Source organism: Suncus etruscus, chromosome 7, assembly GCF_024139225.1.
Source record: "Suncus etruscus isolate mSunEtr1 chromosome 7, mSunEtr1.pri.cur, whole genome shotgun sequence".
Lineage (NCBI taxonomy): Eukaryota > Metazoa > Chordata > Mammalia > Eulipotyphla > Soricidae > Suncus > Suncus etruscus.
The window spans coordinates 122,683,659-122,710,304 of NC_064854.1; the positions used below are offsets into that span (position 1 = coordinate 122,683,659).

Here is a 26,646-nt window from a genome sequence, read left to right on the forward strand (position 1 = left end):
GTAAGCCGAGGCAGGGTACCCAGAAGTAACCCAGCATGGCTCCAAGATGGGAAGCAGTGGGGTGGTGCAGAGACAAAACTAAGGTGGGAGCCATGGGAAATGGGGCTGAGAGGCCTTCTGGGCAGAGTTTTGAGGGCCTTGAAGGCTGCACAGCGAGTGTAGACTCTTGGGAGGGGTAGGGGCAGCTGGGAAAGAAAGGCAGGGGAGGGGGCCGGGCGGTGGCGCTCGAGGTAAGGTGCCTGCCTTACCTACGCTAGCCTAGGAGACGGACCGCGGTTCGATCCCCCGGCGTCCCATATGGTCCCCCAAGCCAGGAGCGACTTCTGAGCGCATAGCCAGGAGTAACCCCTGAGCGTCACCGGGTGTGGCCCAAAAACCAAAAAAAAAAAAAAAAAAAAAAAGAAAGGCAGGGGAGGAGAGATGGAATTTGGGGAGCAGCTCCTAACTTCTAGGTGTGGAGAACAGTGCAAGGATCGAGGGAGAAGCAATAGGCTGCTAGTCCAGCCAGCAGAGAGAGCAAGCTGGTGGGAGAGGTGGGGAGTGAGGGCAGAGGGAGGCTGTAAGAAGAAGTTTGGTGACAGGCTGGTATGGTGTGGTTGTCTGTCAGTGTAGAAGTAGTGGTAGGTGTGGTGTGAGGCATGGACGTGGTCCCTGCAGAAAGGTGCAGAAAGATGTCTACAACCTTGGGCTCCCCGTTCCCTTTTTATCTATGGAGCAGGACATAGAGGGGGCCAGGAGAGCCAGAGGCCAAGAGAGGCTGTGGCAGCATTTCCCTCCACCGAGCAGATGCTGGAGGGAGGGTAGGCTCAGTGGAAAATGGGGTCCAGCAAGACCCTTGCCTAGCCCCCTCCTGGGTGGCTGCCTGGGCCCTCTCACACCGCCATTGACCTGAGCACCTCCTTCCCTCCCAGATGACCTTGCTTCCAAAGCCAACATTCTGATAGATCCACTGGAGCTTCAGGCGGCCACCATGGACGACTTGGACGAAGACGAGGAGCCAGCCCCAGCTGCGGCCCAGGTGCCGCGGTAGGGGAAGGCAGGGGGCTTTCTCTTGGGCCTTTCCCCTGTTGTCAAGGGGGGGAGGGAGGCCTGGGAGGTACTGGGTGTCAGCTAGGACTTTCCTTCCCTTGCTGCATGTCCAGATTTCTCCAGGCAGTCTCCCTGGCAGGAGGTAGGGGGAGGCCCTTTCAGACCCTTCTGTCCAGGCAGCCCTGCGTGGGTCCAGGTCCTGGGGAACTGAACCGTGTCTGGCATCCTCTCTCCACCACAGCGCCCCATGCAAGCCCTGGCCATAGGGGGCGCCCTGCCCCTGCCCCGGCCTGGCTGGCTCAGCTCTCCGACCCTGGGCCGAGCCAACCGGTTCCTCAGCACAGCAGCCGTGAGCCTGATGACTCCTCGTAGACCTCTGAGCACCTCGGAGAAAGTGAAGGTCCGCACACTGAGTGCAGAGCAGAGGACGAGAGAGGACAGTAGGTGGCAGCCGGGCCCGACTGGCATTAAAATTAAGCTCCTTGGCTTGCACGCCTCCCCTTCCCTCCTCCCACTACTCTGCCATTTGGGGGGGGATGCTCTCCTAGGCAGGAGATCAATAGTCCAGAAATAGGTCCCAGAGTCTGTCACAAGCCTTCTCCCTCCCCCTCCCATCTGATCTCACAGCAGCACCCCCTCCTAGGCTAAATGGGGATAGGGGCCCTGCCAGAGTCAGCCTCTGACTCTCTCTGTCCCCTCTCCTAGTTGAGGGCAGTCACTGGAATGAGGGTCTGCTATTGGGGCGACCCCCCGAAGAGCCAGAGCAACCCCTCACTGAGAACTCGCTGCTGGAAATACTGGACGGCGCCCTCATGATGTACAACCTCAGCGTCCACCAGCAGCTTGGCAAGGTCCGCACAGTGGGTCTGCTTGTGCACGTGGCTGTGTGTATTTCCTGTGTGTGTCCGTGTGCGTGTCTAAAGGCACATGTGAGCAGAGGTACCTTAATATCTGTCACCTGAGCATGTGCCCCACTAGGCCGATTGCTGTATAGAGGCGAGGGGCCTGTGTCTACTGCTGAGAGCATGATGAGGTTGGGGGACAGCCAGGCTGAGCCTGGAAAAGCCTGGTGAGGTGCCCAGAGGTCACCCTGGGCACGTGATGTCCGGCGTTCTAGATGGTGGGTGTATCCGATGATGTCAACGAGTATGCAGCAGCTCTGAGGGACACCGAGGACAAGATCCGCCGGTGCCCCAAGCGGGTAAGACCTGGGCGAGCGGCAGGTCTTAGGGACAGAGGAGTGTCGTGACAGGACAGCTGCCCACCCCCACCGGGATCCCCAAAGGAGCCCCACAAAAAGCCTGAACGAATCCACCTCTGCCACTGGGGTTGGCCCTGGTGTGGCCCAAGTTGTACCAGCCAGCCCTGGCCACTACCCAGGTGGTCTCCCGCCTGCCCTCCCTAAGTGCTGATGCCAGCCCAGTACTCATCAATTATGGATTCCTTCTGAGTGCTTCCTCTGCCACGGGAAGAGTCAACAGGAAGCAGAGCCTGGCTCCCCCGCTCTGGAGCCCCTCTGCCTGGGGAGCAGGGCCATGCATATCCAGGCCAAACCTCTGTCCTATTTACCCTCAGTCCCTGCCTTGACCTGGGACCCACATAAACCCTTCCTACTCCCCACTCCCACTGTTTTATTGCACATTTAGTAGTAGGACAGCCTTGGCACTGTTCTTCTACCCAGGCCCCTGCTGGGCCAGAGGCATCAGGGATGAAGGGTGGAGCTTGTCTATCAGGGCCCCGGCTCTGCTGTCTGGAGGGACACAGTGGGTCTGAGTGGAGCTGTGTCCTCCGGGTCCTTTCCCTTCCCTGGCAGAGGAAGGACATTCTTGCGGAGCTGACCAAGAGTCAGAAGGTTTTCTCAGAGAAACTGGACCATCTGAGCCGCCGTCTCGCGTGGGTCCATGCCACGGTCTATTCTCAGGTGAGTGCAGGTGTCTGAGACCTTGGGTCTGTGATCCCCTATCTCACTTGGGTCATGGGAGTGACCCCAGGATGCTCCCTCCTTCCAGTCATTGTTGACCTGGAGCAAGTGGGCCTTGGCCCTCCCAAAGCAGTTTTCCTAAGGAGCACTCTGAGAGGATACATCTGCAGTGGACAGGCTATACCCCCACTTGTGTCCGCACTTGTGTCCTCTCCTTACTGCCCTACACCACTTGCCTGGCATCCCCTCTTGCCTCCTGCTGCCAGCTGGCCTGTGGTCCCGTCAACATGCTCCTTGTCAGGTTGAAGGCCGGCCCCTCCCTCCAGTATCGTTTCTTCTTTGTCAATCCTGGTAAAACATCATAACATCAATGTACCTTTTTGTTGTTTTGTTTTTTGGTCCTGACTGGGCTCAGAGGTTACTCGTGGCTCTGCACTCAGAAATCACACCTGGCAGGCTCAGGGGATCATATGGGATGCCGGGGATCAAACCCAGGTCTGTCCTGGGTCGTCCATGTGCAAGGCAAACGCTCTACCTACTGTGCTGTTGCTTTAGCCCCTCATTGTACCATTTTAACTGTGTGGTTTTTTTTGTTGTTGTTGTTTTGGTTTTTTTTTGTTTGTTTTTGGGCCACACCCGGCGGTGCTCAGGGTTTACTCCTGGCTGTCTGCTCAGAAATAGCTCCTGGCAGGCACGGGGGACCATATGGGACACCAGGATTCGAACCAACCACCTTTGGTTCAGGATTGGCTGCTTGCAAGGCAAACACCACTGTGCTATCTCTCCGGGCCCTTAACTGTGTTTTAAGTGTGGTAAAACACAGCCTCTGACTTCCCATTGCATGGGGAGCCCAACGATGGCATTCACATTCAACTTGTGCGGTCTGTCTGCATGGCTTTTCCTCTTGCTAAACTGAAGTCTAGCCACTTCCATGAAACAGCTCTTTGTTCTCTCACCTCCGCCCCAGCACTGCCATCCTCTCAGACTCTGAGTCTCTCTCGCTCACGCGGCAGTGGGCTCCCGTGGCATTTGCCTTTCAGCCCCGACTGGCATCACTTCGTCAGCCGTAGAGTTGACTGGCAGTGTCATGTGTGTAACGCTTTCATTTGCTCCACAGCCCTCAGTGCACCCTGTTCCTAGCCATCTGGGGCCAAGTCGGCATTGTACATTCTCAGTCCTGGTTCACTTGTCCCTGCAGCCCCTGTGGTCTAGCCACGGTTCTGACCCAGAGTCAGGGCCATCCTGGGGCTTCCCCTTCAGACTGGATGTGCCTCTGGCCTGGCCTCACTCTTGGAATTCCTGTTTGCCTGCCATTTTCTTGGGGGAAGACTTTGCCTGAGTCTCAGACCAGGCCCCAACTCCCATGAACTGCTCAGCTCAGACGACCTGGTGCCTCCCGCAGGAGAAGATGCTAGATATCTACTGGCTGCTGCGTGTCTGCTTGCGGACCATCGAGCACGGCGACCGCACCGGCTCTCTCTTCGCCTTCATGCCCGAGTTCTACCTGAGTGTGGCCATCAACAGCTACAGCGCTCTCAAGAACTATTTTGGCCCTGTGCACAGTATGGAGGAGCTCCCAGGTGATAGTGCCATCTAGGCTGGGTTGGCAGTGGGTAGAGGAAGATCCCAGGGTGATCCCCAGCTGTGCCGTGCCCACAAGGAGGGCAGGCAGCTCATCTTCTCTGTCCCCCAAAAATACTCATCTGCGAAAGCCACATGGAATAGTGTCTTATTATAATACTGGCAGCCCTGGAACTAACAATTTTCCCTGACCCTCACAGGAAGTAGAGGGCATGAGAGGAGACTCTGGCTTCCACATTCTTTATGCTGCTGGCTGTGGAGGGTGCCAACACAGGGGGGCCGAGTAGTGTGGCTGTCTGAGGGCCACTGAGACTGGGCCCCCAATTACAGGCTTGGTGGCCTGGTAGTTTTTAACCTGAGCTGGGCTAGGGCAGCTGTTGGCCCTTCCCCACCCCGCACCAAGGAGCAAGTTTTGTCCTCGAGGAGTGTAGGTGCCACCATCGTATGTGTTTGGATGGGTTTGCATGCTCTGAGGGCTCCCACAGGACCTGCCTGAGCCCTGGTGGTTCATTCCAGGACTCTCACTGTTACCAGCAAATTCAAGTCCTAAAGTCTTAGTGCTGTCTGGACCCAGATTGGCTCTCGAAGAGCCAGAGCAATAGCATAGTGGGGAGGCTGCTTGCCACCCAGACTAGATCGCCAGCATCCCATATGGTCCCCTGAGTAGCAGATTGCAGAGCTAGGAGTAACCCCTGAATATTGCTAGTGTGGCCAAAAAATATCAAGCAGTAAAGCCCCAAAGCTAAACAGATTGGTGCTTGAAGCCAGCTCTGGAGCCCGCACCCTAGGCTCACTCCCCAGGGGTGGGGGAGGTATGACATTCTTGCCTCTGCGTCCCTGACTTAGCCATCAGCTCCTCTTCCCTCCCCAACAGGCTATGAGGAGACCCTGACTCGCCTGGCTGCCATCCTCGCCAAGCATTTTGCTGACACCCGCATTGTAGGCACTGGTGAGGCCCTGACAGGACTGGGGCTGGCTGGGGTCCTGGCTCTTGCCTGTGAAGAGTCGGCCAGGTGGGTTCCAGGCACACAGCAGGCACGAGCTGAGGCATTCTGACCTATCTCAACAGACATTCGGGACTCCCTGATGCAGGCCTTGGCCAGCTACGTGTGCTACCCGCACTCCCTGCGGGCTGTGGAGCGGATTCCTGAAGAGCAGTGAGTAGGGGTCTGTGGGTGGCAGGCGACTGCCTGCGTACCACCACGCTGGTCCCAGCCCATGTCCCCGCCCTGCCCTTGCAGGCGCATTGCAATGGTCAAGAGCCTCCTGGCTCCCTACGAGCAGCGGCCCTGGGCCCAGACCAACTGGATCTTGGTGCGGCTCTGGCGGGTAAGCCAGCAGAAGGGAAGGTGGCCCCGGGAGGCCAAAGGGAAGGACCACCTGCCCCGCTCATGCCCTACTGACGCTGTCTCCAGGGCTGCGGGTTTGGGTATCGCTATACCCGGCTGCCACACCTGCTGAAAACCAAGCCTGAGGATGCCAACTTGCCGAGCCTACAGAGTGAGTGTCCCAGGAGAGCAAACCGGGTGCTTACCTGCCTGCGGCTATCCCCAGATGGTCTCCTAGACTTTCTATTTCCCTCTTGGGGGGCCTGGGGGTCACACTCCTAGCGCTCAGAGGTCACTCCTGGCTCAGCACTAAGAAATTGTTTCTGGCAGGCTCGGGGAACCATGTAGGGTGCCCGGGATTGAACCCAGATTGTTTGCGGGTCAACCGCATGTAAGGTAGATGCCCCACCACTATACTATCCCTCCATTCCCTTCTTCCTTCCAGCTTGAGGAACCTCTGGAACCACTCCCCTTGTTCCCTGTGTTTATTGTTGTTTGTGAATATGGCCAGGCATGGGAAATAGTAGCTTGCAGGGGACTGGAGGCTCATGCATATTGACATCGGCCTCCTAGCCCATCTTTGCTCTTAGAATCAGCTTCTAGGGGCCAGAGAGATAGCGCAGCGGTAGAGTGTTTGCCTTAGATGGTGAAGGATGGTGGTTTGAATTTTGGCATCCCGTATGGTCCCCTGAGCCTGCTAGGAGTGATTTCTGAGTATAGAGCCAGGAGTAACCCCTGAGCGGGGCTGGGTGTGACCCAAATATCAAAAAAAAAAAAAAAATCAGCTTCTAGTCCTCCCAAGCACCTTCCCTTCACCCCCATGCTATCTACTGGTGCCAGATTTTAAATATCCAAGTGTGAAGGGGACACAGAGTCCAAGGAGTATGCCCAGAGCTTCCAGGAAGTGCCCTTTGGTTGGGACAGCATCTACACCCTGCCCCAGGGCTCTTGTGGTGGCAGCCATGGGCACTAGCCCTTCTCTAAGCTTGGCCCAGCTCTGGGGCTGTCCAGCGTGCTGAACTTCCCCGGGTCATCCATCCTGATTGCATATGATGGCTCTCCTTGGCCCACATGGTGTTTCTGTCCTTGCACGCCGTGTCTTGGTCTGTGGTGTCCCTAGAGGTCTGGTGCCTTGTGCAAAGTCACACACAGCAAGTCCTTGCCAGTCGCCTTGGTCTTGTCTCTGGGGTGGAATCGAGCTGCGGATGGACTGTGGCAGCAGGCCCAGCGCTTCATCCTCCTGCTGCAGAACTATTGATTTGCACCGGGGCTGGGGGTGCCAGCCTCGCTGTGGCTGACAGCTCCGGTTACTACTTCCTGTCAGCCTAGACTCGGCGCCCACCACCTTGGCCATATGCCAATAATTGCTAGGCCAAGGACAGCAGAGGACTGTGGAGGACAGCAGGGCCCAGCATTGGCCCTTGGGGGTACTAGCCTTACTCAGTAGATGGTCCAAAGTGTAGCGGTCTCCAAGGGTCATGCAATGGAGGACTTCTTGGGGCCTGCAAGTGTAGGATGTGAGCTCACGGTTGGGAATAACAGCAGCCTATGGCGAGCCACCAGAGGAGAGGGAGGGATTTCACCTGTATTCCCAAGCAGTACCATGTTCCCCACTTCAGGACCTGAATTTTGCCAGGGGAAGCATCTTTCTCCTCCCACCGGTGGCCCAGTAGGTGAGGTGAGGTACTTTAGAGGGGTCCCTGCTCTCCGCTGACACCCTGCTCCCCAACAGAGCCCTGCCCCTCCACCCTGCTCCAGCAGCACATGGCGGACCTGCTGCGGCAAGGCCCCGACGTGGCCCCCAGCTTCCTCAACAGCGTCCTCAACCAGCTCAACTGGGCCTTCTCCGAGTTCATTGGCATGATCCAGGAGGTGAGTGATGCTGGCCCGGTGGCCCAGCCTGCGGGGGACAAGTCTGAGCTGACCCCTGCCCGTCCCCCTGTCGGTGGCACAGATCCAGCAAGCTGCCGAGCGCCTGGAGCGGAACTTCGTGGACAGCCGGCAGCTCAAGGTCTGTGCCACCTGCTTTGACCTCTCGGTCAGCCTGCTGCGGGTCCTGGAGATGACCATCACGCTGGTGCCCGAGATATTCCTGGATGCTGCCCAGCCCACTTCTGAGATGCTGCTGCAGCGGCTTGCACAGGTGCGTGTGTGTCTGGATGGGGCGAGGGGGTACCCTGCCTAGGGGAATCCCTCCTGGGAGTCCTTCCACCTGCCAATGGACTCTTGTCCTCACAGCTGCTGAACCAGGTGCTGAACCGGGTGACAGCGGAGAGGAACCTGTTCGATCGCGTCGTCACCCTGCGGTTGCCTGGTGAGGACCTGGTGCCCTGCAGGCCACACCTTGGGCCCGAGTCCTTTACGGGCGGGAGCTTGAGCTGATTGTCTGTTCCACCTGGGCATGGCCCGGCCCAGATGTGGCTCACTCTTCTCTGGGGAGGGCTCTGGGAAGGGAAGATGGTGCGACCAGCTGACAGTGCACAGCTCATTCCCCCTCTCTTCCCTCAGGCCTGGAGAGTGTGGACCACTACCCTATCCTAGTGGCGGTGACAGGCATCTTGGTGCGGCTGCTGGTACACGGCCCAGCATCAGGGTGAGTGGGAAACATCCGGCACCTGGTTGCAGGGCCTGGCAGTGTCTGCGTTGAGGGATTCCAGCCCTCAGCATTACCAGCTGGTGGCTGGGTCTCAGGCGAGGGCAGAGGAAGCAGGGTAGGGTGGATTGCTCGCTTAGATAGCTATTGCTGAGGATAAGCTCTACTGCCTGCAACTGAGAGGTTATAGCCAAGAGCACACACCTTTATTAAATTCATGACAGCAGAATCCAGATACTCAGAGCCCAGCCCCTCTTCCCTGCCGAGGCTGCCTAAGCCATTAGCCTGAGACCAGAGCCAGCCCTTAAGCGGCTGCTTGCCCCCAGAGACTCGAGTTCCAGCTTGGCCCTCCCATCTTGGCCCTGCTAAGCCTCTCATTGCCCAGGGGCCCAGGTTGGGATGCTTCTTGCTGCTGTCTCAGGAGTCCCAGGGTGAGGCCCCCGCCCTCAGTGGCCTGTGGATAGCTGTAACCAGAGACCAGGGATGCCTTGGCTGGGGCTCATACCAGGCCCCTGAGGGATCCCTGGAGCCTGCCTAGCTCGGGCCTGCCCACCAGCCTCAGCAGAAGTCAAAAAGCTTGCAGCAAGTTGATGTTGGTGGATGTTCTCCTCTCCCCGGCACTTTCCTACCACACAGGCTAGCTCAGAGCTTCCTCTGGAACGTTCCTCCTAGGCTGCTCTGCCCAATCTGCAGCTGGGACCCTCGGCAGCCTCTTCTCTTCCAGGTGTGCTACAGGGCAAACAGGCACAGGCAGGTCCCGGGTGGGCAGCCCTGGAAGAGAGGTTGCAGAGCCCCCACCTTCGCACCAGTGAGCAGGGCAGCTGTGGTTCTTCTGCCTAGAGGACCAAGCTGGTGTTTCTCCTGCCAGCATCTGGACGCTCTCAGGTGGCAGCAGGGAGGAAGCCAGGCAGGTAGCAGCGGCGAGGGCCCAGACAGCCTAGGTCATCACCACGGTCTCCGACCCCGTGGAGCTGGCTGACTCCAAGCCCGCCTTGAGTCTCAGGCCCGCAGGATTGTAGAGATCAAAGTCTTCGGCCACCGCCAGCTGTACCCGGCCATTGAGGCCCCTTCGGCCCGGCTCCAGGAAGACCACATGCTTGTGGACACTAGCCTTCCTGCTGAGCGTGTCGGGAGGGGTGGTGCTCAGTACCGACGACTGAACGCTCAGCTCCTGGAGCAGGCTGGGCGTTCTGGGCCAGCAGCGGCAGCAGCAGCCGCCGGCACGCTGGTAGCAGCGGCGGCAGCCCGGGCAGGGCGGCGCAAAGAGGTAGAGCAGCACCAGCACCAGGCCCACCACACAGCCCAGCAGGGTGGTGAAGCTGGTTTTGAAGGTCTCGGGCTCGGGGTGCGGGAAATGGACGCTCACGTTGTACTCGTGGGTCTGGTTGTGGGGCAGGTGGGGCCCGGTGGCCAGGCACACGAAGATGCCCTCGTGCCAGGGCTGGGCGTGCTTGATGGTCAGGCTGCCGTTGGCCAGCACCACGATGCTGCGGTTGACGTTTCCGGGCGGCACCAGCAGCTCTTGCTGAGGGGAGACCCAGGCGATGCCCACGGCGGGGGCGCTGGCGTTGCAGTGCAGCTGCAGAGGCTGCCCCACCTGGACCTGCAGGTGCTCCTCCGGCTGCTCCAGGCCCGGGGACGGGCCGGCCGAGCAGTTCTCGAAGATGCGGCCGTGCTCGAAGAAGCGCACGCCGGACGAGGGGACCCCGAAGGCCAGGCAGACGTACTCACGGGCGAAGCTGCTGACGGCGCCCAGGCCCCGCTGCTGCCAGCCCCGCAGCAGGTGGTAGAGGGGGCATTCGCAGGGCAGGGGGTTGCCGTGCAGGTACAGGCCGTCCTTGAGGAAGGCCGGCAGCGCGGCCAGGTCGGGCACGGGCAGGTGCTTCAGGCGGTTGAAGGACAGGTCCAGCGTCCGCAGGTGCCGGGTGCCCAGGCCGTGCAGGTGGAGGAAGGAGAAGGCCGTCAGGTCGTTGTGGCCCAGGTAGAGGCTGCCCAGCAGGTCCAGGCCGAGGAAGGCGCGCTCGTGCAGGCGGGCCAGGCTGTTGTTGAAGAGCAGCAGCTCCCGCAGCCTCGCCAGCCCCTCCAGGTCGTGGCGGCCCAGGGAGCGCAGGCCGTTGGACGACAGGTCGAGGCGCCGCAGGCCGCTGGCGTTGGCGAAGACCCCGCGGCCCAGCACGTCCAGCTTGTTGTGGGCCAGGCGCAGGGCCTGCAGGCGCGGGAGGGGGCCCAGCCAGCCGGGGTGCAGGCGCTGCAGCTCGTTGTGGCTCAGGTCGACGTCCGCGGCCGTGGCGGGGAGCCGGGTGGGCACGGCCCGCAGCCCCAGGCCCGCGCAGCTCAGCAGGTCGGCGGAGCAGATGCACTTCTCGGGGCAGCCGCGAGGCGCCGGGGGCACGGAGTCCTCGGGGTCCGGATGGCCGGACCCCAGGCGCAGGACGCACAGCAGGGCGCCGAGGAGCGCCGGCCGGGCCATGGGACTCCGCTCCGGGACTCACCCGCTGCTGCCTGGGCAGGCTCGGGCAGACCAGACAGACGGCAGAGCTCAGCCGCTCCTTCCTCTCCCGGCTCCGCGCCGCTCTCGCTCTCGGAATTCCCGGCTTCGCTCTTCGGGCCTCTAAATAACTCCCCGAGGCCAGGGCCCAGGGGCGGGACTCGGGGTCCCCATTGGCTCCCGCTGGAGAGGCGGGGCAGCCGGCCGCTGCACCTCGAGCCAGGGCCCCGCGTGGCCAGCAGAGGGGGCCCCAGCCTGGCCCCAAGGCTCCCTCCCATCTGCTCCTGGACGGATCCCCCAAGGCGCATTGAGGAGCCTGAATTGAGGAGCTTCCAGCCGGTGCTTTTAAAATCGATGTGTTTGTGTTTTACTTGACTTAACCGATGGGCAGATGCAGCGCCAGTGTTTGGTGACTCCCTGATCCCCCTTCAGCTGGCTCCCAGGGTGTGCACGGTCCACACGGGACAGAGGACTTGCAGGGGGACCGTGGAGCTAAGGGGATATGTGGATTGTCCCACTACCCGCCACCCCTGTAGGAGAGAAGGTTTAGGCCCCACCGAGCTCTCCAGTCAGTCACCCTGTCTCCTCTCCCACCAGGAGAGAACGAGCCACATCGGTGCTTCTGGCTGATCCCTGCTTCCAGCTCCGCTCTATATGTTACCTCCTGGGGCAGCCAGAGCCCCCCGCTCCCGGCACTGCCCTGCCTGCCCCTGACCGGAAGCGCTTCTCCCTGCAGAGCTGTGAGTGGGCCGGGGGCGGGTCGGGGGTGAGAAGGATTTGGAGATCCCAAGAGTAAAGACCCACAGGCAGGCTTTCTCAACAAGGCACCAGGTTTTCAGGCCACCTGTGACCTGTCACCCCCTACCCTCAACCCACCCCAGACACAGATTACATCAGTGTTGAGGAGTTGGTGCAAGTGGAACAGATCCTGACACACTTGACCTCTGCATCTGCCCAGGCAGCAGCTGCTTCCCTGGTAAGAGAAACCGCAGTACATGGACACCCCCGCCCCTAGGTACACACCAGCAGACTGCACACCCCATAGACAGACCACCCGACCCTAGACATTTATAGCTGTGCTCTGCCCCCTGCAGCCCACCAGTGAGGAAGACCTCTGTCCCATCTGTTACGCGCACCCTATTTCCGCTGTGTTCCAACCCTGTGGCCACAAGTCCTGCAAGTAAGTGGGTTGCCTGACATGTCTGGTGGTGGTGCAGGGACTGGGCACAAAGAAGCAGCAGGGACACAGAGGCCTTTTTCCTCCCTTCCCCTGTGGTAGAGCCTGCATCAACCAGCACCTGATGAACAATAAGGACTGCTTCTTCTGCAAAGCCACCATCGTGTCTGTAGACGACTGGGAGAAAGCCACCAACGCAAGTGCCACTTCCTCAGCCACCTAGGCCTTCCACACAGCAGGAACTGCACCCCTGAACCCAGACTAGGTCCTATTTATGAGTCCCCCATTCTCCTGTGTGTGACCCCCATCACCAGCCACATGCAACCTCCTTGCCTGTGTAACCTCATTGGCAGGAGCCCAGCCATGCCCCACTTGCACCTGAGCTTGACTCTAAGTCAGGGCCACAGTGAACATTAAATTATTATTCCATACAGCCCTGGCCTCCCCTTCTTGAGAGAGTAGGCTTTAGAGGGTGTGCCCAGCGAGGATCCTGCCAGCATATGTCCACAGGAGAAGGCAGGTGTCCGACAGCTCCAGGTCCCTCAAATGGCAGTGAGTCCAGGGCTTTCCGATGTGGCAGGCCAGCACTTCATTTGTCGCAGCAAAAGGGAGGCTCAGCCCCCAAGGCAGCCATCACATGATGATGCGAGGCTCCGGCACCGACTCGCCAATGGACTTGTGGGGCAGCACGCTGGCCCCATTGAGGTAGAGTTCGTCATTAACTATGACATCCTCACCCAGCACTGTCACGTTCTCCATGCGCACCTCAGAGGGAGGAAGCAGGCCTGGTTAGTGAGGCAGGAGCCCTCCCTGCCCCTCTCCCCGTCTGGCCCAACCCAGAGGCTTACCCACTGGCCCACACGGCAGCGCCAGCCCACGATGCAAGACTCAAGCCAGGAGTGAGAGCGGATGTGGGCATCTCGCAGCACTGTACACCGCCGGATACACACGCCATCCTCCACCACCACACCAGGACCCAGGCTCACGTTGGGGCCGATCCTACAGTTCTGGCCAATGCGGGCACTTGGGTCCTGGGAATAAGAGAGGAAATTCGAGCGGACCGTCCGTTTCACTCCCTCCTCCCCAGGACAAAGAATTCAGGAGAGGCCGGGCAAGAATCTCACCACCAACACGTTGCCCACAATGCCAGGGCCTGAGCACAGTTGCTCAGGGTGCTTCTGTCGGAGGGACTGGAGGTAGAGGCACATGCCAGTCAGGAAATCCTTCGGCTGCCCAATATCCATCCAAAAGCCTGTAAGGAGGGAATGCATCAGGGGCTTCACCCCGCCTGGGCCACCCCCGCCCTGTGGCCTCAGCCTGCATACCCTGCAGCTCCATGGCATATAGCTGTCCCTCCTTGGCCATGACCGGGAAGATCTCCTTCTCAATGGACGTGGGACGCAGCTGTAGGAGTGGGCGGCTGGTGAGCTGGGTTGGCACCGTGGTGACCTGGCCTATTCCCGGCCCACCCTCAGAGGCAGCTACCCACCTGGATGCGCTGCAGCACCGAAGGGCTCAAGATGTACATGCCCGCATTGATCTTGTTGGACACGAACACCTGGGGCTTCTCCACAAACCGGTGAATACGGCCCGTGTCAGCCTCACACACCACCACTCCATACTTAGAAGGCTCCTCCACTTTGGTGACCTGAATGTAGGGGGGATCTCAAGCCTAGTCCACTTAGCTGTCCCCACTTGCTTCAAGTCACAATACTGGGGGGGGGGGGCATTCAAAGCTGGAGAAGAAGAATGGCGTGGGATGGGCGTGGGAGTGGGGGTAAAAGTGTCGGAAAAGACCCAGCCCCTTACCAAGATGGAGCCCTCCCGACCATGGTGTCGGTGGAACTGCACCATGGCTTGGAAGGGGAAGTCGCAGGTCACATCACTGTTGAGGACGAAGAATGGGTCTGCAGTCTCTGAGAGCAGATCGCGGGCCAGAGCCAGGGGCCCAGCTGGAGTGGGGAGACAAGTCATCTTCTTGCAGGCAGGCGGGTCTCAACCCCCGGGGGGACCAGGCAGCGTGGAGGGGGCCCCCCCTTCGAGTTGTCCCGCGCCTTTCCTGGCCATCAGCCCTTCTCCATTCCATGCCATGCCTGTCGCTACGCTACTGACCCGTCCCCAAGGGCTCCTCTTCGTGGGACATGGAGATGCGGATTCCAAGCTGCCAGGAAGAGGACGTCCGTCCGTCAGGTTCCTCCCAAAGCCCCAGGACAGAGGGGAGGGAAGGCTGGGCGGGGCCGAGGCAGAGAGCCTGGGGCCGGCCTTGCTTGCTTACTTACCCTTTGCTCCTGGGCCTTCATTTCCTTCTCCAGCACCTGAGACATGTAGCTCACCGCCAGGATGACGTGGTCCACACCTGCCTGTCGGGACCGTGCGGGGCTCGGTGGGAGGCCGCGCACGACCGAGACCCCCCGCCCCGAGCCCGGCCCGCCCGCCCTCCTGCCTGCCTTACCGCGGCCAGCGCCTCCACCTGGTGCAGCAGGATGGGCTTGTTGCAGAAGTCCACCAACGGCTTGGGGATGCTGAGCGTGAGCGGCCGCAGCCGCGTCCCGTAGCCGCCCACCAGGATCAGCGCCTTCATCGCGCCTGCGGGGGGCTGGGGGTCCCCGGCCGACCGCCCCAGCGCCGATTCCGCAGCCGTCAAACTCGCGAGCCCAGCGCGGCGCGGCGGAACTCGGGCCGGAACCGAGCGGGCTGTGACGTGTCCCCGGCCAGCCAATCAGCGGCTGCGTACGTGGCAGGGCCGCCGGCGTCGGGGGCCGAGGCCCCGCCCCCTCAGCCCGAGGCAGCCAATCAGGGCCCGGGTACGCCGAGTGTCATGGAGACCGGGCGGGACTCGCGGGCCGGACGGCCATTGGCGGACCGAAGGCGGAAGTGGCGCCGGGGGCGGGGCTTCCAACGCTTCCCACGCCCGCCCGGCCCAGGCCACGCCCCCTGTCAACCCAGCCACGCCCCCCGGGCCGCCCAAAGACACTCAGACGCGGCTCGGCTCGGGTTCTAGCGGCTTTATTGGGACCAACAAGACCGGACACAAGCGGGGCGGGAGGACACAAGGGGAGGGCTTGGCCGGGCCCGGCGGACCCGGAGGACCGGCCGCAGCGGCGAGACGTGGCAGGAGGAAGCCCGGGGGGGGTCCGGGGAGGTTGGAGCGGAGCGTGATCCCCGGAGGGAGGCGAGGCCCGGCAGTTAGTTCCCCTCCGAGCTGCAGAGGATCCGAGCCCTTCGCTGGATTCTATTTTTGTTTCAAAAATATCTTTGAACCGCGCGAACAAAACCAAGCAGCTTCAAAGTTCAAAGCGATCGGGGAGGGGCGGACACGGGGTGCTTGCCAGGGTGGGGTGAGTCAGTGCACGACAGCTACGGAGAGCCCAGGCCCCGGGGTGGGGGTCCGCGGTACATCGCAACCCTGGTCCCCTTTCCTCGTTAAGCACCACCCTTCCCTCCCACCCGTCCCAGGGCTCAGGCGGTGTTTCGCCCGGCCCAGGGAAGCGCTGTCGAGGGCTCGCCCGGGCGCCCCAATCCGTGATCCCACCTGGCATTTGGTCCCAAGTTGGGGCTGGGAAGGCAGGACCTGGAACGAGGGCGGGCGGGCTCTCTGGCACTGGAGGAGCAGCAGCAAACAGTGGCCGTGTATGTGGGCACACACAGGCCCACTAATGCGTCTGGCAACAGGGCTGGGTGTCCCAAGCCCGGCTAAAAATGGGGGCCCCTCCGTGGGAGAGAAGCAACGAAATCTCTCTTCAGAGTGCCAGGAAAACACTGATTGTAAGTGGGAACAGACCCTTCCTACGAAGAGCAGCAAAACGGAGCAGCATCTGCTTCAGATTGTAGGAACTCCAAGCACAGCGCACCCCGAAGGCTGCAGAGATTCATTCAAGGGGTTCCAGACCCTTCGCCTTAGCTTCTGCCTTAAGAGGAAATGACTAAAGAGCCAAATAAAGCGTCTGCTCCCAGAACGGTAGAGGAGAAAAGATGGTCCTTACGAGCAAGCTGCACCTCCAGCCCCAAGGAATGGAAACCTGCCCACAAATGGCACCGGGTCTGAGGGTCTGGAGAGTTGGGACCTACCAGCGTCCATGAGGGACATAAAACTACGTCTTTAAGGACCAGAAAAGCAGTCCACTGGTTTCCAAGGCTCCTCACAGACACAGGCTGGTAGGCTTATCTTTAATGCCTATACGGGGGCATTCCCAAAGTGATAGGACAGTGGTCGTGGGCTCGAAGGTTAATGCACTAATCTTGACAATGGCAAACTGAGTGGTGTCTCCTCCAGTGTCAGATGTATGAGAGGAAACCAGTCTGAGTCACTGGGACAGACAGCAAGAATTACTAAGACCAAGAGAAAGGCATTTCCCCAAAGCCTTTACTGCACGACTGCCAAGAGTTAGGGTTGTGGGGAGAAGGGTGCTGGGTCATCAGGAAAACACCCCTCCTAGAATTCATGTTGCTACCAGTTTAAAAAAAAAAAAAAAAAAAAAGGCAACGCCTGCTAAGGGGCACAAAGCTCACCTCAGAAACGAGAAAGAGAGTATTTTGTTGAGAGAAGCGTAATCAAAGTCAGGATTTACTAGTGAGCAAGGCTACCACCCAAAAGAATACCAAGCGTTAGGAGCTGACATATGGACAAACAGACGCATACCAGAACTGATGAGACAAAACTCTAAGCAAAATCTAGGCAACTGCACCCAGGACTCAGATCACTTTCCTGTGAGCAGACAAGCTTAAAGTTCTACTAAGCCTGGAGCTCCTCATCTGGACTGGAGTTTTGAGCCTGGCCTGGGGAAAAGGTGAGACCCTGAGCAGACCATAGCCTGGGAGCCCTGAAAGGAGCCATCCATTCAAGGCAGCACAGCTGCCCAAGCTAGAGGAAAAGGAACCCTATCCACCGCACAAGAAGTGCAAATACTGTCTGGGCCTTAGCCAATAGAGCAGGGGCCCTTCAGCGGGAGAAAGGTGGTGGTGGGGAGGGCTTTCTCAGCAACAGATCTTGGTAAGATAGGCTAGCTGGGCTGTGCAGGCAGGAGGAGGAAGAGGTTCAAGTGCTAAAGAAACTGGGGCTCACATGGCCAGCCCTCTACCCTGAACTGACTTTAGCCCCACACCAAGATCAAAAATAAAGACAGGTCGAGCTGTGTGTAGTTGGCCCTAGGGGAGTGGGCGGTAGGGAAATATGTAAAAGAGCTGGTTGACACAAGACTGAAAAATCCCCCAAAGAAATGGGCACTCCAAAGTCCCTCAACTTCAACACAAATGGAGGAAACCTGTGTCAATCCGATGCTTTCCCTACAACAAGGCCCTGCAGCTACAGCCCCTCCAAAGACCTAGGCAAGAGAAACCATGGACAATGTCCAAGGACGGCCCGCCAGGGGCACTTCTCCGTTGAAGGAAGTTAGCCCGGACACAGCAGTCTGAGCCACGGAGCTAAGGAGCCTGGCTGAGAGAATGTGTTCTAGCCTCCACTTTTTATATATAGATTCCAGGCTACCGCTAAAAACATTTCTTTTAGTTTACACCAAAGAGAAATATAACCCTTTTAAAGCAAGTCTGTGTGTCGTCACGGAGAGTTCAGAGCAATGGTCCCTGCCTGCAAGTGGAGAGGAAGGGGTCCTGGGGGCCCACGGTGGGCCTACTGATTTTCGTCCCGCATTTGTTCCATGATGCTGATGAGGTTCTCCAGGCCAAACACGTAACCTCTGTCTGGCCCATCATGCACAGTGGGATCATCCCGGAAACCCTTGAACGTGCTGTGTGCAAAGTCGATCATGCGAACATCCACCTTGGGTGGAGAGGAAGGACCTGCCTCGGGGCTCGTGCTAGGGCTGGTGCTGGGGCCACAGGATGAGGCCACCTCAGAAAGCCCTGTGTCCAGGTGCTTGAGACGCATTTCCGACCGGCGGTCCAGGTAGGAGTCAGGACGGCACTCTTTGCCGTCATAGATGACAAGCAGGGAACTGGAGTAGAAGCGGTAGGAGGCCTGCCGCTCCAGGACAGCTTTTAGGCCCCGAAGTTTGCTCAGGACAGGTTCAAAAAGGTCTCGTCGCAGGTCCAGGCCATTGTGCAGGTACTGATAGAGAGCATTGCGGAAGCCTTCAATGGAGAGTCCACGGCCGTAGTATTTGTTCCTGCAGAGGTAATGCCCTGTGTCCAGCTGGTATACCTAGAACCCAGGAGATAAAGTGCATAAGCCTAGAGAGAACTTCTGCAGAATCTGTTTTACCTCCCCCCTGCATAACTGGAACAGGAAAGCTAGAATTTGGGGGTTCTGTTTTTATTTTTAGGCTTTTGGCCGGATCGATGTTCAGGACTTATTCCTGGTTCTACACTCAGAAATCAAGCTGGGTGGTGCTCAAGGGACCATATGGGATGCCGGGATTGAACCCAGGTCAGCCATGTGCAAGGCAAACACCCTACCAGCTACACTATTAACTCAAGCCCAGGGCAGCCAGGTTTACCCTGAAAATCAAACCTATAGGTTGCTCCCCAGATTCCAATTAGGGACATTTTGCTAACAAGCAAGTCTGCTTTGGCCTAGTGTCAAAGCAACAAGCTCTGACAATGGTTTTGAGCCTGGAGTCCAGGCCAGGGCCAATAAGGAACTGGGCCAAAGTGATAATACAGCAGGTAAGGTGCTTGCCTGGTACCAGGCAACCATGGCTGACCAGGGGTTGATCCCTGGCACCACATATGGCCTGAGCCTGCCAGGAATGATCGCTCAGTACATAGCCAGGAGTAAGAACCCAGAGAAGGGCCAGAGCGGTGGCACAGCAGTAGGGCATCTGCCTTGCATGCGCTAGCTTAGGACAGACTGCAGTTCAATCCCTTGGCGTCCCATATGGTCCCCCAAGCCAGGAGCGATTTCTGAGCACATAGCCAGGAAAACCCCTGAGCCTCACTAGGTGTGGCCCAAAGACCAACTTAGAAAAAGAACTCAGAGAAATTTCTGGACCAATATGGGCCAAAATGACACTTGACGGGGCTTGGTGGCTGGCACATGCACATCTCCAAAACATGTAACACTCAGAGTCTAACCAGGGTCTCACCTGCATCCCACAGACCCTGACACCCAGGGTAGCTGATGTGCTCTGCTCACACTTCCTCATCTGTCGCGCTGCCTTCTCTGCTGATGCGTCATCCCCATGTTGCCGGGTACCCATCTTCAGGTCCAACACACAGGGGTACTTAAAGTGATGCACAACATTCTCAAGCAGGAGAAACTCTAGGCCATGGTCAAGGAAAATGACAGCCACATCACTATCAACCCCAGCCAAGCTGAAACCACCACTTTTTCTATAAAAAGGAGCAAGTGGAAGGGAAGCTGGAGATGGGAAAGAGAGCAGCCAATTTAAGACAGTGGTTGAGAGATTTTTGGCACTTTGAAGATGGTTGTGGAAGAGTAATAAATTCTCTATATAAATAAATTTTTATATACCAAAAGCACTAGCACTATTATAAACCACATTACCCTCCATAATTAAAAAATTTTTTCTTTCTGTTTTTGGACCACACCCAGAAGTGCTCAGGGCTTACTCCTGGCTTTGTATTAAGGGATCACTTCAAGTGGGCTCAGCTTCTGGTTTGGTACTCGGGAGACCATGGTGCCAAGAATCAAACCCAGAGTTCCCACACACAAAGCATGCACTTTAGGCCTTTGAGCCATCTTGACAACACCAGTCGCATTATTTTTTTTATTTTGGGTCATACCCACTGTGCTCAGGTTACTCCATTATTCCTGGAGGTGCCCAGGAGACCATCTGGGATGCCAGGGAACAACCCCGGGTCGCTGTGTCCAAGGCAAATGCCCTACCCACTGTGCTATTGCTCGCGACCCCACATTATTTTTCAACATCATGTCCCAAGGCTTGGGGATAGACCAGTGGATATCATATCATCATTATTATTATATATTTTTTCTTTTTTTCTTTTCTGAGCCATTTTCAGTGATGCTCAGGGCATATGCCTGACTGCATTCAGTGATCACTCCTAATAGTGATCAAGAAACCATATGGGGTGTCAGGAACTGACTCTAGATTGGCTGTAAGTCAAGACAAAGCTCCCTGCCTGCTGTATTCTCTCAGCCTCCACATATTTTTTTTGTTTTGGAGCCACACTCAGCAATACTCAGGGGTATCTCCTGGCTCTGTGATCAAGAATTACTCCTCTGATGCTCAATTCAGCCCCATAACACACCCTCAAGTATTTCCATAACGCCCCCTAAGTATTTTATTCTTTAGATGTGTCTTGCAGATAGGATTCATCTTGTAGCAAGTTTTGTATACACTGTTAGCAACACAACTAAGCCTACTCAAGATTGATCCTTATGGCTGGAGAGGGTAAAAGGTGCTTTCCTTGCATGCAGTTGACCTGGGTTTGATCCTAGGCACCCCAAATTGTCCCTTAAGCCCCAACAAAAGTGATACCTAAACACAGACCCAGGAGTAAGTCCTAAGTATTGCTGGCTGTGGCAAAAAAAGAGAGAGACACCCTCCAAAAAATAACAACAACAACAAAAAAAAAACCCTTCACTAGGCCCCAAAACTAATGACAACTACAGCTGGGATGTAGTTCGTTAGTAGAAATTCATGCCCTACATGCATAAGGCCCTGGTTTCAATATTTAGCTGAACAAAGGAAGTCCAGGGAGATAGTACAGGTACTTGTCTTCCATGCAGTGTAACCTGGTTTGATTTGCTGGCACACAGCCCTGAATACTACCAGGAAACCCTGAGCACCACCAAGTGGGGCCCAAAGCTCCCCAAAATTAAAAAGCATAAAACAAAACTAACCTAAGTTAACTGGGGCTGAAGAGATAGCTCAAGTGGGAGAGCACATGCCAAACATATACAAGGTCCTAAATTCGATCGCCACCATCAAGTGTAGAGCCAGAGGACCCATCCCCAGTAATGCCAGGCACAGGTAGTGGCCTCGGCCCCATAGAGTGCCATGTCACTGAGTGTTTTTGTTTTGTTTTGTTTTGTTACGTGGTAACAAAACACTAAGTAAACACATATGAAGTACTCAGCACATACCCACTATTTCTCAGTATTGCTTCTACTCATCTATTTCAAAATACATGAATAGAAAGATTTTCATAATGCTTTATATCTACTTGCAAGAGGCCATGCCAATCTTCTCTATGTGCTGCCAAAGTGAGCACAGTAACACTTTATCTCTCACATCTTTTTTGGAATACACACGGTGATACTCAGGGCTTCCTCCTGGCTGGTGGGCTTGGGGGCTCATCATGGGATGCTGGATTATCCAGGTTGGCCACAAGAAAAGCAAGTGCCCTACCCACTGTACTATGGCTTCAGCCTCTTCTCTCTCTGATTTAAAACTATTGTACAAGTATGTTCATCTTTAGACAAGATCCTGAATTCTAATTTTAGGATAATTCTATTATCCTAAAATAAGTCTAATACCAATCATTAATTTTTCATTATCTTTTTTGGGGGGCCACACCCGGTGGCGCTCAGGGGTTACTCCTTGCTCTGCACTCAGAAATCACTCCTGGCTCTGGCGACTATATGGGATACCAGGGATCGAACCTGCGTCCGTCCTAGGTCAACCGTGTGCAAGGCAAACGCCCTACTGCTGTGCTACCACTCTGGCCCCTTTAATTATCTTTTGAGGGGACAAAAATGTATACGTGAATATGGGCGTCTGCGTGCACCTGTACACACACGTGCATTGTACACACACACACACACACACACATTTCTAGACAAGCACAGAAGGGTAGCTACCAATCACATTGGCTATTTACATTTTCCGTTTGTTTTGGACCACAGTAGGCAGTGCTCAGGGATCACAACTGGTGGGGCTCGGGGACATGACGGAGTACTGGGATCAAACCTGGTCAACCACAGGCAACCACCAAACCTACTGTACTATCTTCTCAGCCCCTGACTATTTACATTTAATAAAAACTTAAAACTCATGAAGTCAGTCACCATAGTGACATTATAGTTGTTTAAAGCAGACACAATGACCAAAGATATAAGAAGCATAAAGCACTTTCTTTGCACTGTACAGGCCATGTCTCCCACCCCCTAGCCTCTTACCAGGAGTTAAGCCATGAGCACTGCTGAGTGTGGTCCAAAAACAAACAAACACCAAATAAAATAAACCCTCAAAAATGAAAATGCAGATCAAGAGAAGAAAAATTCTAGGTTGCCAGTTTATGCTTCAGCCTTACCAGCTTCAAAAAGCAGAAATAAACATGGTGATGAAGGAATGAAGGAGGAAGAGGAAGAACCTATGAGAAGAGGAAAAGAGAACACAGAGGGACTTTTCAACAGAGAGGTCTCTTCCACAACCATAGCAGTTCCCTGAATCAATGGGTGTAGCAGCAGTGCTGAAGGAGCAGGACACAAGGATACTGTAGAGCTTTCGGTCCTTGGACTCTGAGCGCATGCGGCTCAGCTGCTGCTTGTGACAGCGCAGGCTCCAAGGGTTGTGGCTAATCTTCTCCGAACTCAGACCACTATTGCCATCCAGCATCTGGAAAGGGACGTCTGAGTGGCTGTGGAGCTCCACCTTTGGACTCTTTGCCTCCTGGGAGCTAAGAAGAAAGAACACACATATCACTAAGGAACTCAGAAAGTCACTGGATCCAACCAAATCTGCTGCCTGTATGCCTTGCTGATGTGTGGCCTGGCCCCAGACACATGACAACACAAAGTGAGTAAGTAATATAAAAATATTCCTTCTGACTCTGAAAACTACGTAGGGGCGAAGAGATAGTACAGTAGATAGGGCACTTGCCTTGCATGTGGCCAACCCAGGTTTGATCCTCAGCATCCCATATGCCCACTAGAAATACTAGAATACACACGTTTTGTATATGAATAAATTTCTTTGATTATCTTATTTTGGGTCCTCAGGGGCTAAGCCTGGCTCTGTATTTAGGGTTATTCCCACCATTTCTCAGGGGACCAGGTGGTGCTGGGGATCAAATCTGGGCCTCCAGCAATGCAAAGCATGTGCTCAGTCCTTAATTTGTTTTGTTTTAGGGCCACATCTGGTGGTGTCCAGAGGCTATTCCTGGTTCTGCACAAGGGTAGCACGTCACTGCAGGTGAGCTCACGGGACCATATGGTGTGCCGGGGATCAAACCCGCTCAGCCGTGTGCAAGGCAAATGCCCTCCTCGCTGTGCTATTGTTCTGCCCCCTGCTCAGTCGTTTTTTTTTTGAATAACCTATTTACTGCTGCATTTTTTTGGTGAGGGGTGGGGGGGTGTGATTGAACATCCAGCAGAAATTAGGGGCTACTCCCTGCTATGAGCATAGTGTCGGGGGTCACTCCTGGCAGCGTTCAGGAACTCTGGTACCGAGGATTAAACCAAGGTGTCTCACATACAGAGCAAGCATTGAGCTCCTTGATCTCGTCCTCTCTGACCCTGCACCCTGTTGGTTTATCTTCTCCCCAAACTCGATGCTGGGATGACCAGGGATCACATACTTGGTTGTGGAGTTCAGTTGTGGCACTCCTTGGGGTCACACACTTTGTGATGCTTGTGCAGGTGTCACCAGGAGTCGCATACTTCTAGTTGTGTTGCTTACCCATATCCTGGTTGTACTGCTCACCAGGGTAGAGGTTGCACAGGTTGCTGAGCTGCTCAAACAAGTGCTCTCTTGGGATCACTCTTGGTCATTTAGTTGTGATGCATGCACATACCAGAGTTCATAGACACTGTTGCAGCATCTGTGATTCTGGACAGGAGAACCACATGACCACACTGTAATATGGACAGAACTAAGGAATAAACTCGTGGCCTCACACTTTCAAAGCAGTTGCCATGGGGTCGAGAGACAGCACAGAAGGTAGGGCGTTTGCTACTGGCATCCCATATGATCCCCCGAGCATACCAGGATTGATTTCTCAGTGTAGAGCCAGGAGTAACCCCTGAGCACTGCTGGGTGTGGCCCAATAACCAAAACAATCCATCAAAGCGGATGCCTTTGCTGCTAAGACATCTCTGACTCCTGGACTTAACGTTTTGAAGAGAGACCTAATGGTTTCCCAAAGTAAATGCGAAACTTATGCTCCCTTTAGCAGATGCAGAAGGATTCGATTTCTCCGCATCTTCATGAACACTTTTAATCAGCTATACTTTTCATTGTAGCCACCCTAGGAATCTACTTTTTGGGGAAAAGTGGAGGTGAGCTCCTCATGTGCTCAGGGACCCAGGAGTAATTCCGAGTGACAGCCAGCCCAACAGCACAGGCCAGAGTCAGGCCCTGCGACGTGGTGCTGCCCAGGTCAGTGGTACTCAGGGATTATCAGGACTATATCAGGTAGTGCGAAGAATCAAAGTAAGGGCCTCACATACATATCCAAGCCTTTGAGCTACCTCCTCAGTTCTGAATTTAAACACTCTTCACATGAAATATAATGTGAAATATCAAAATATAATTCTTTGTAGGCTACTTTCCTAATCTATAAGAAAAATATATTTCTGAGGTCAGAGAGATAGCACAGCAGTGGGGTGTTTGTCTTGCATGCTGCAACATGGACGGACCTGGGTTTGATCCCCAGAATCCTGATGGTCCCCCCAAGCCTGCCAGGAGTAATTTCTAAGTGCACAGCCAGGAGTAACCCTTAGCACCCCTGGACGTGGTCCCAAAACAGACAAAATTGGTCCCAAAACAAAAAGTAAATAGGAGCCAGAGCGGTGGTACAAGTGGTAGGGCATCTGCCTTGCATGCGCTAACCTAGGACGGACCACAGTTTGCTCCCCCAGTGTCCCATATGGTCCCCAAGTCAGGAGCGTCACCGGGTATGGCCCAAAAACCAAATAAATAAATACATTTAAAAAGAATAAAGAAAAGAGGGCCCGGAGAGATAGCACAGTGGTGTTTGCCTTGCAAGCAGCCAATCCAGGACCAAAGGTGGTTGGTTCAAATCCCGGTGTCCCATATGGTCCCCCGTGCCTGCCAGGAACTATTTCTGAGCAGACAGCCAGGAGTAACCCCTGAGCACCACCGGGTGTGCCACAAAAACCAAAAAAAAGAAAGAAAGAAAGAAAGAAAAGAGGGGCCAGAGAGAGATAGCATGGAGATAAGGCATTTGCCTTGCATGCAGAAGGACAGTGGTTCGAATTCCGGCATCCCATATTGTCCTCTGAGCCTGCCAGGAGCTATTTGAGCATGAAGCCAGGAGTAACCCCTGAGTGTTGCTTGGTGTAACCCAAAAACCAAAAATAAAAAAATAAATAAAAGAAAGAAAAAATTCTAATGCAATAAATAAAGGACTAATGAAGCTATAGGGTTTCAGAAAGATTTGACACGTAAATTTCCTTAGGAATAATAACATCATGGGCTGAAGTGATAGTACAGTGGTAGGGCATTTGCCTAGCACTCTGCTGACCTGGGATTAATTCCCACATTCCATATGGTCCCCAAGCCTGCCAGGAGCGATTTCTGAGCACAGAGCTATAAGTAACCCCTGAGTGCCCCCAGGTGTGGCCCAAATCAAACAAAAAAGAATAATAACAGTGGGCTGGAATAATAGCACAGTGGGTAGGGCGTTTGCCTTTCATGAGTTTGAGCATTCCATATGGTCCCCTTAGCCTGCCAGTAGTAATTGGGGGAAGTAGGGGGAGTTAGGCCAAACTCATTGGCACCAGCGGTTACTCCTGGCTCTTTGTTCAGAAATTGCTCCTGGGGCCGGAGAGATAGCATGGAGGTAAGGCGTTTGCCTTTCATGCAGAAGGTCATCAGTTCGAATCCCGGCGTCCCATATGGTCCCCTGTGCCTGCCAGGAGCAATTTCTGAGCATGGAGCCAGGAATAACCCCTGAGCACTGGCGGGTGTGACCCAAAAACCACAAAAAAAAAAAAAAAAAAAAAAGAAGAAATTGCTCCTAGCAGGCTCAAGGGACCATATGGGATGCTGGGAATCGTACAGACACAGCTGATCCAGGACAGACGATGGTTCAAATCCCGGCATCCCATATGGTCACTGTACCTGCTAGCAGCGATTTTTGAGCACAGAGCCAGGAGTGCCCTGGGTGCCAACCAGTTTGGCCCAAACCCTCCCCCTCACCAAAAGAGCCAGGTGTAACCCCTGAGCGCCGCCAGGTATGACACCCTCCCCCCAAAAAATTCTTGATTCCAAAAGCCTGAGAGCCCAGATACAGAAATCACTAGAATAATGTGGTACACAGGCAGGCCTATTTTGGAAATCCAAGAACACTAACCATCTTTTCTCCCCTAGAGCCCTGCTTTCCCATGATGTGTTCAAACTTCGAGATGTCTTAAGGGTTTGTGTTGACAAGCCTGGACACACACCCTCAGATCCCCTCGACAACCTCCTACCTTTCAGTGTTCTCAAGGGACAGGCTGGCTTTCTCCTCCTTATGGTCACTGCCACTGCCTGAACGGTGCAGGCTCCGGCGAGAATGTTTGCGCCGAGGTTGCTCCCGCTCTGGCGTGTCATCCTGCTCCATGATCTCGCTTTCCACGTAAGGGTAAGCCACTAAATTGATGTAACCATCACTGTCCCCCTCGAAGCAGACAGACACCACACC

At 55.7% G+C, this 26,646-nt stretch overlaps 4 protein-coding genes across 5 annotated transcripts in view; 1 reads left to right on the forward strand and 3 right to left on the reverse strand.

Annotated features, from left to right (window-relative positions):
- Positions 1–12,550, forward strand: part of RNF123 (ring finger protein 123) — a 27,430-nt gene extending 14,880 nt beyond the window's left edge. Inside the window, exons 22-39 of the mRNA XM_049777438.1 lie at positions 912–1,018; positions 1,271–1,469; positions 1,735–1,880; positions 2,147–2,230; positions 2,843–2,950; positions 4,353–4,530; positions 5,406–5,480; positions 5,601–5,688; positions 5,773–5,860; positions 5,947–6,031; positions 7,592–7,731; positions 7,814–8,002; positions 8,098–8,173; positions 8,368–8,452; positions 11,538–11,680; positions 11,822–11,916; positions 12,035–12,120; positions 12,220–12,550. Of these exons, the coding sequence (XP_049633395.1) occupies positions 912–1,018; positions 1,271–1,469; positions 1,735–1,880; positions 2,147–2,230; positions 2,843–2,950; positions 4,353–4,530; positions 5,406–5,480; positions 5,601–5,688; positions 5,773–5,860; positions 5,947–6,031; positions 7,592–7,731; positions 7,814–8,002; positions 8,098–8,173; positions 8,368–8,452; positions 11,538–11,680; positions 11,822–11,916; positions 12,035–12,120; positions 12,220–12,340 (2,093 nt within the window). The 3' untranslated portion in view covers positions 12,341–12,550. The remainder of the gene's footprint in view (positions 1–911; positions 1,019–1,270; positions 1,470–1,734; positions 1,881–2,146; positions 2,231–2,842; positions 2,951–4,352; positions 4,531–5,405; positions 5,481–5,600; positions 5,689–5,772; positions 5,861–5,946; positions 6,032–7,591; positions 7,732–7,813; positions 8,003–8,097; positions 8,174–8,367; positions 8,453–11,537; positions 11,681–11,821; positions 11,917–12,034; positions 12,121–12,219) is intronic.
- AMIGO3 (adhesion molecule with Ig like domain 3) lies at positions 9,378–10,968 on the reverse strand. Its single transcript, XM_049777361.1, has one exon. It carries the CDS (start codon positions 10,920–10,922, stop codon positions 9,390–9,392), a length of 1,533 nt encoding a protein of 510 aa, XP_049633318.1. The 5' UTR covers positions 10,923–10,968; the 3' UTR covers positions 9,378–9,389.
- GMPPB (GDP-mannose pyrophosphorylase B) lies at positions 12,520–14,780 on the reverse strand. Its single transcript, XM_049777387.1, has 9 exons — positions 14,570–14,780; positions 14,397–14,477; positions 14,230–14,278; positions 13,927–14,069; positions 13,607–13,765; positions 13,443–13,521; positions 13,242–13,369; positions 12,966–13,148; positions 12,520–12,882 (listed from the first exon to the last, which is right to left on the reverse strand). Exons 1-9 carry the CDS (start codon positions 14,696–14,698, stop codon positions 12,751–12,753), a joined length of 1,083 nt encoding a protein of 360 aa, XP_049633344.1. The 5' UTR covers positions 14,699–14,780; the 3' UTR covers positions 12,520–12,750.
- Positions 14,781–17,562: 2,782 nt separating this feature from the next.
- IP6K1 (inositol hexakisphosphate kinase 1) overlaps positions 17,563–26,646 on the reverse strand; it is a 39,902-nt gene continuing 30,818 nt past the window's right edge. Inside the window, exons 2-5 of one of the 2 annotated variants that reach the window (XM_049777374.1) lie at positions 26,435–26,645; positions 22,496–22,677; positions 19,158–19,333; positions 17,563–18,274 (exon numbers count right to left, since the gene is read on the reverse strand). In XM_049777374.1, the coding sequence (XP_049633331.1) occupies positions 17,744–18,274; positions 19,158–19,333; positions 22,496–22,677; positions 26,435–26,645 (1,100 nt within the window). In that variant the 3' untranslated portion in view covers positions 17,563–17,743. The remainder of the gene's footprint in view (positions 18,275–19,157; positions 19,334–22,495; positions 22,678–26,434; position 26,646) is intronic. The other variant, XM_049777375.1, reaches the window with a different exon arrangement.

What these genes read in the sequence shown, in the direction of transcription:
- AMIGO3 (XM_049777361.1), bottom strand. Translation starts at nt 10,922, where the DNA reads ATGGCCCGGCCGGCGCTCCTCGGCGCCCTGCTGTGCGTCCTGCGCCTG.
- GMPPB (XM_049777387.1), bottom strand. Translation starts at nt 14,698, where the DNA reads ATGAAGGCGCTGATCCTGGTGGGCGGCTACGGGACGCGGCTGCGGCCG. An exon ending in GTCGGGAGGGCTCCATCTTG is followed by an intron (nt 13,766 to 13,926) that starts GTAAGGGGCTGG and finishes CCCTACATTCAG; the next exon opens with GTCACCAAAGTGGAGGAGCC. An exon ending in ATATGCCATGGAGCTGCAGG is followed by an intron (nt 13,370 to 13,442) that starts GTATGCAGGCTG and finishes CCCTCCTTACAG; the next exon opens with GCTTTTGGATGGATATTGGG.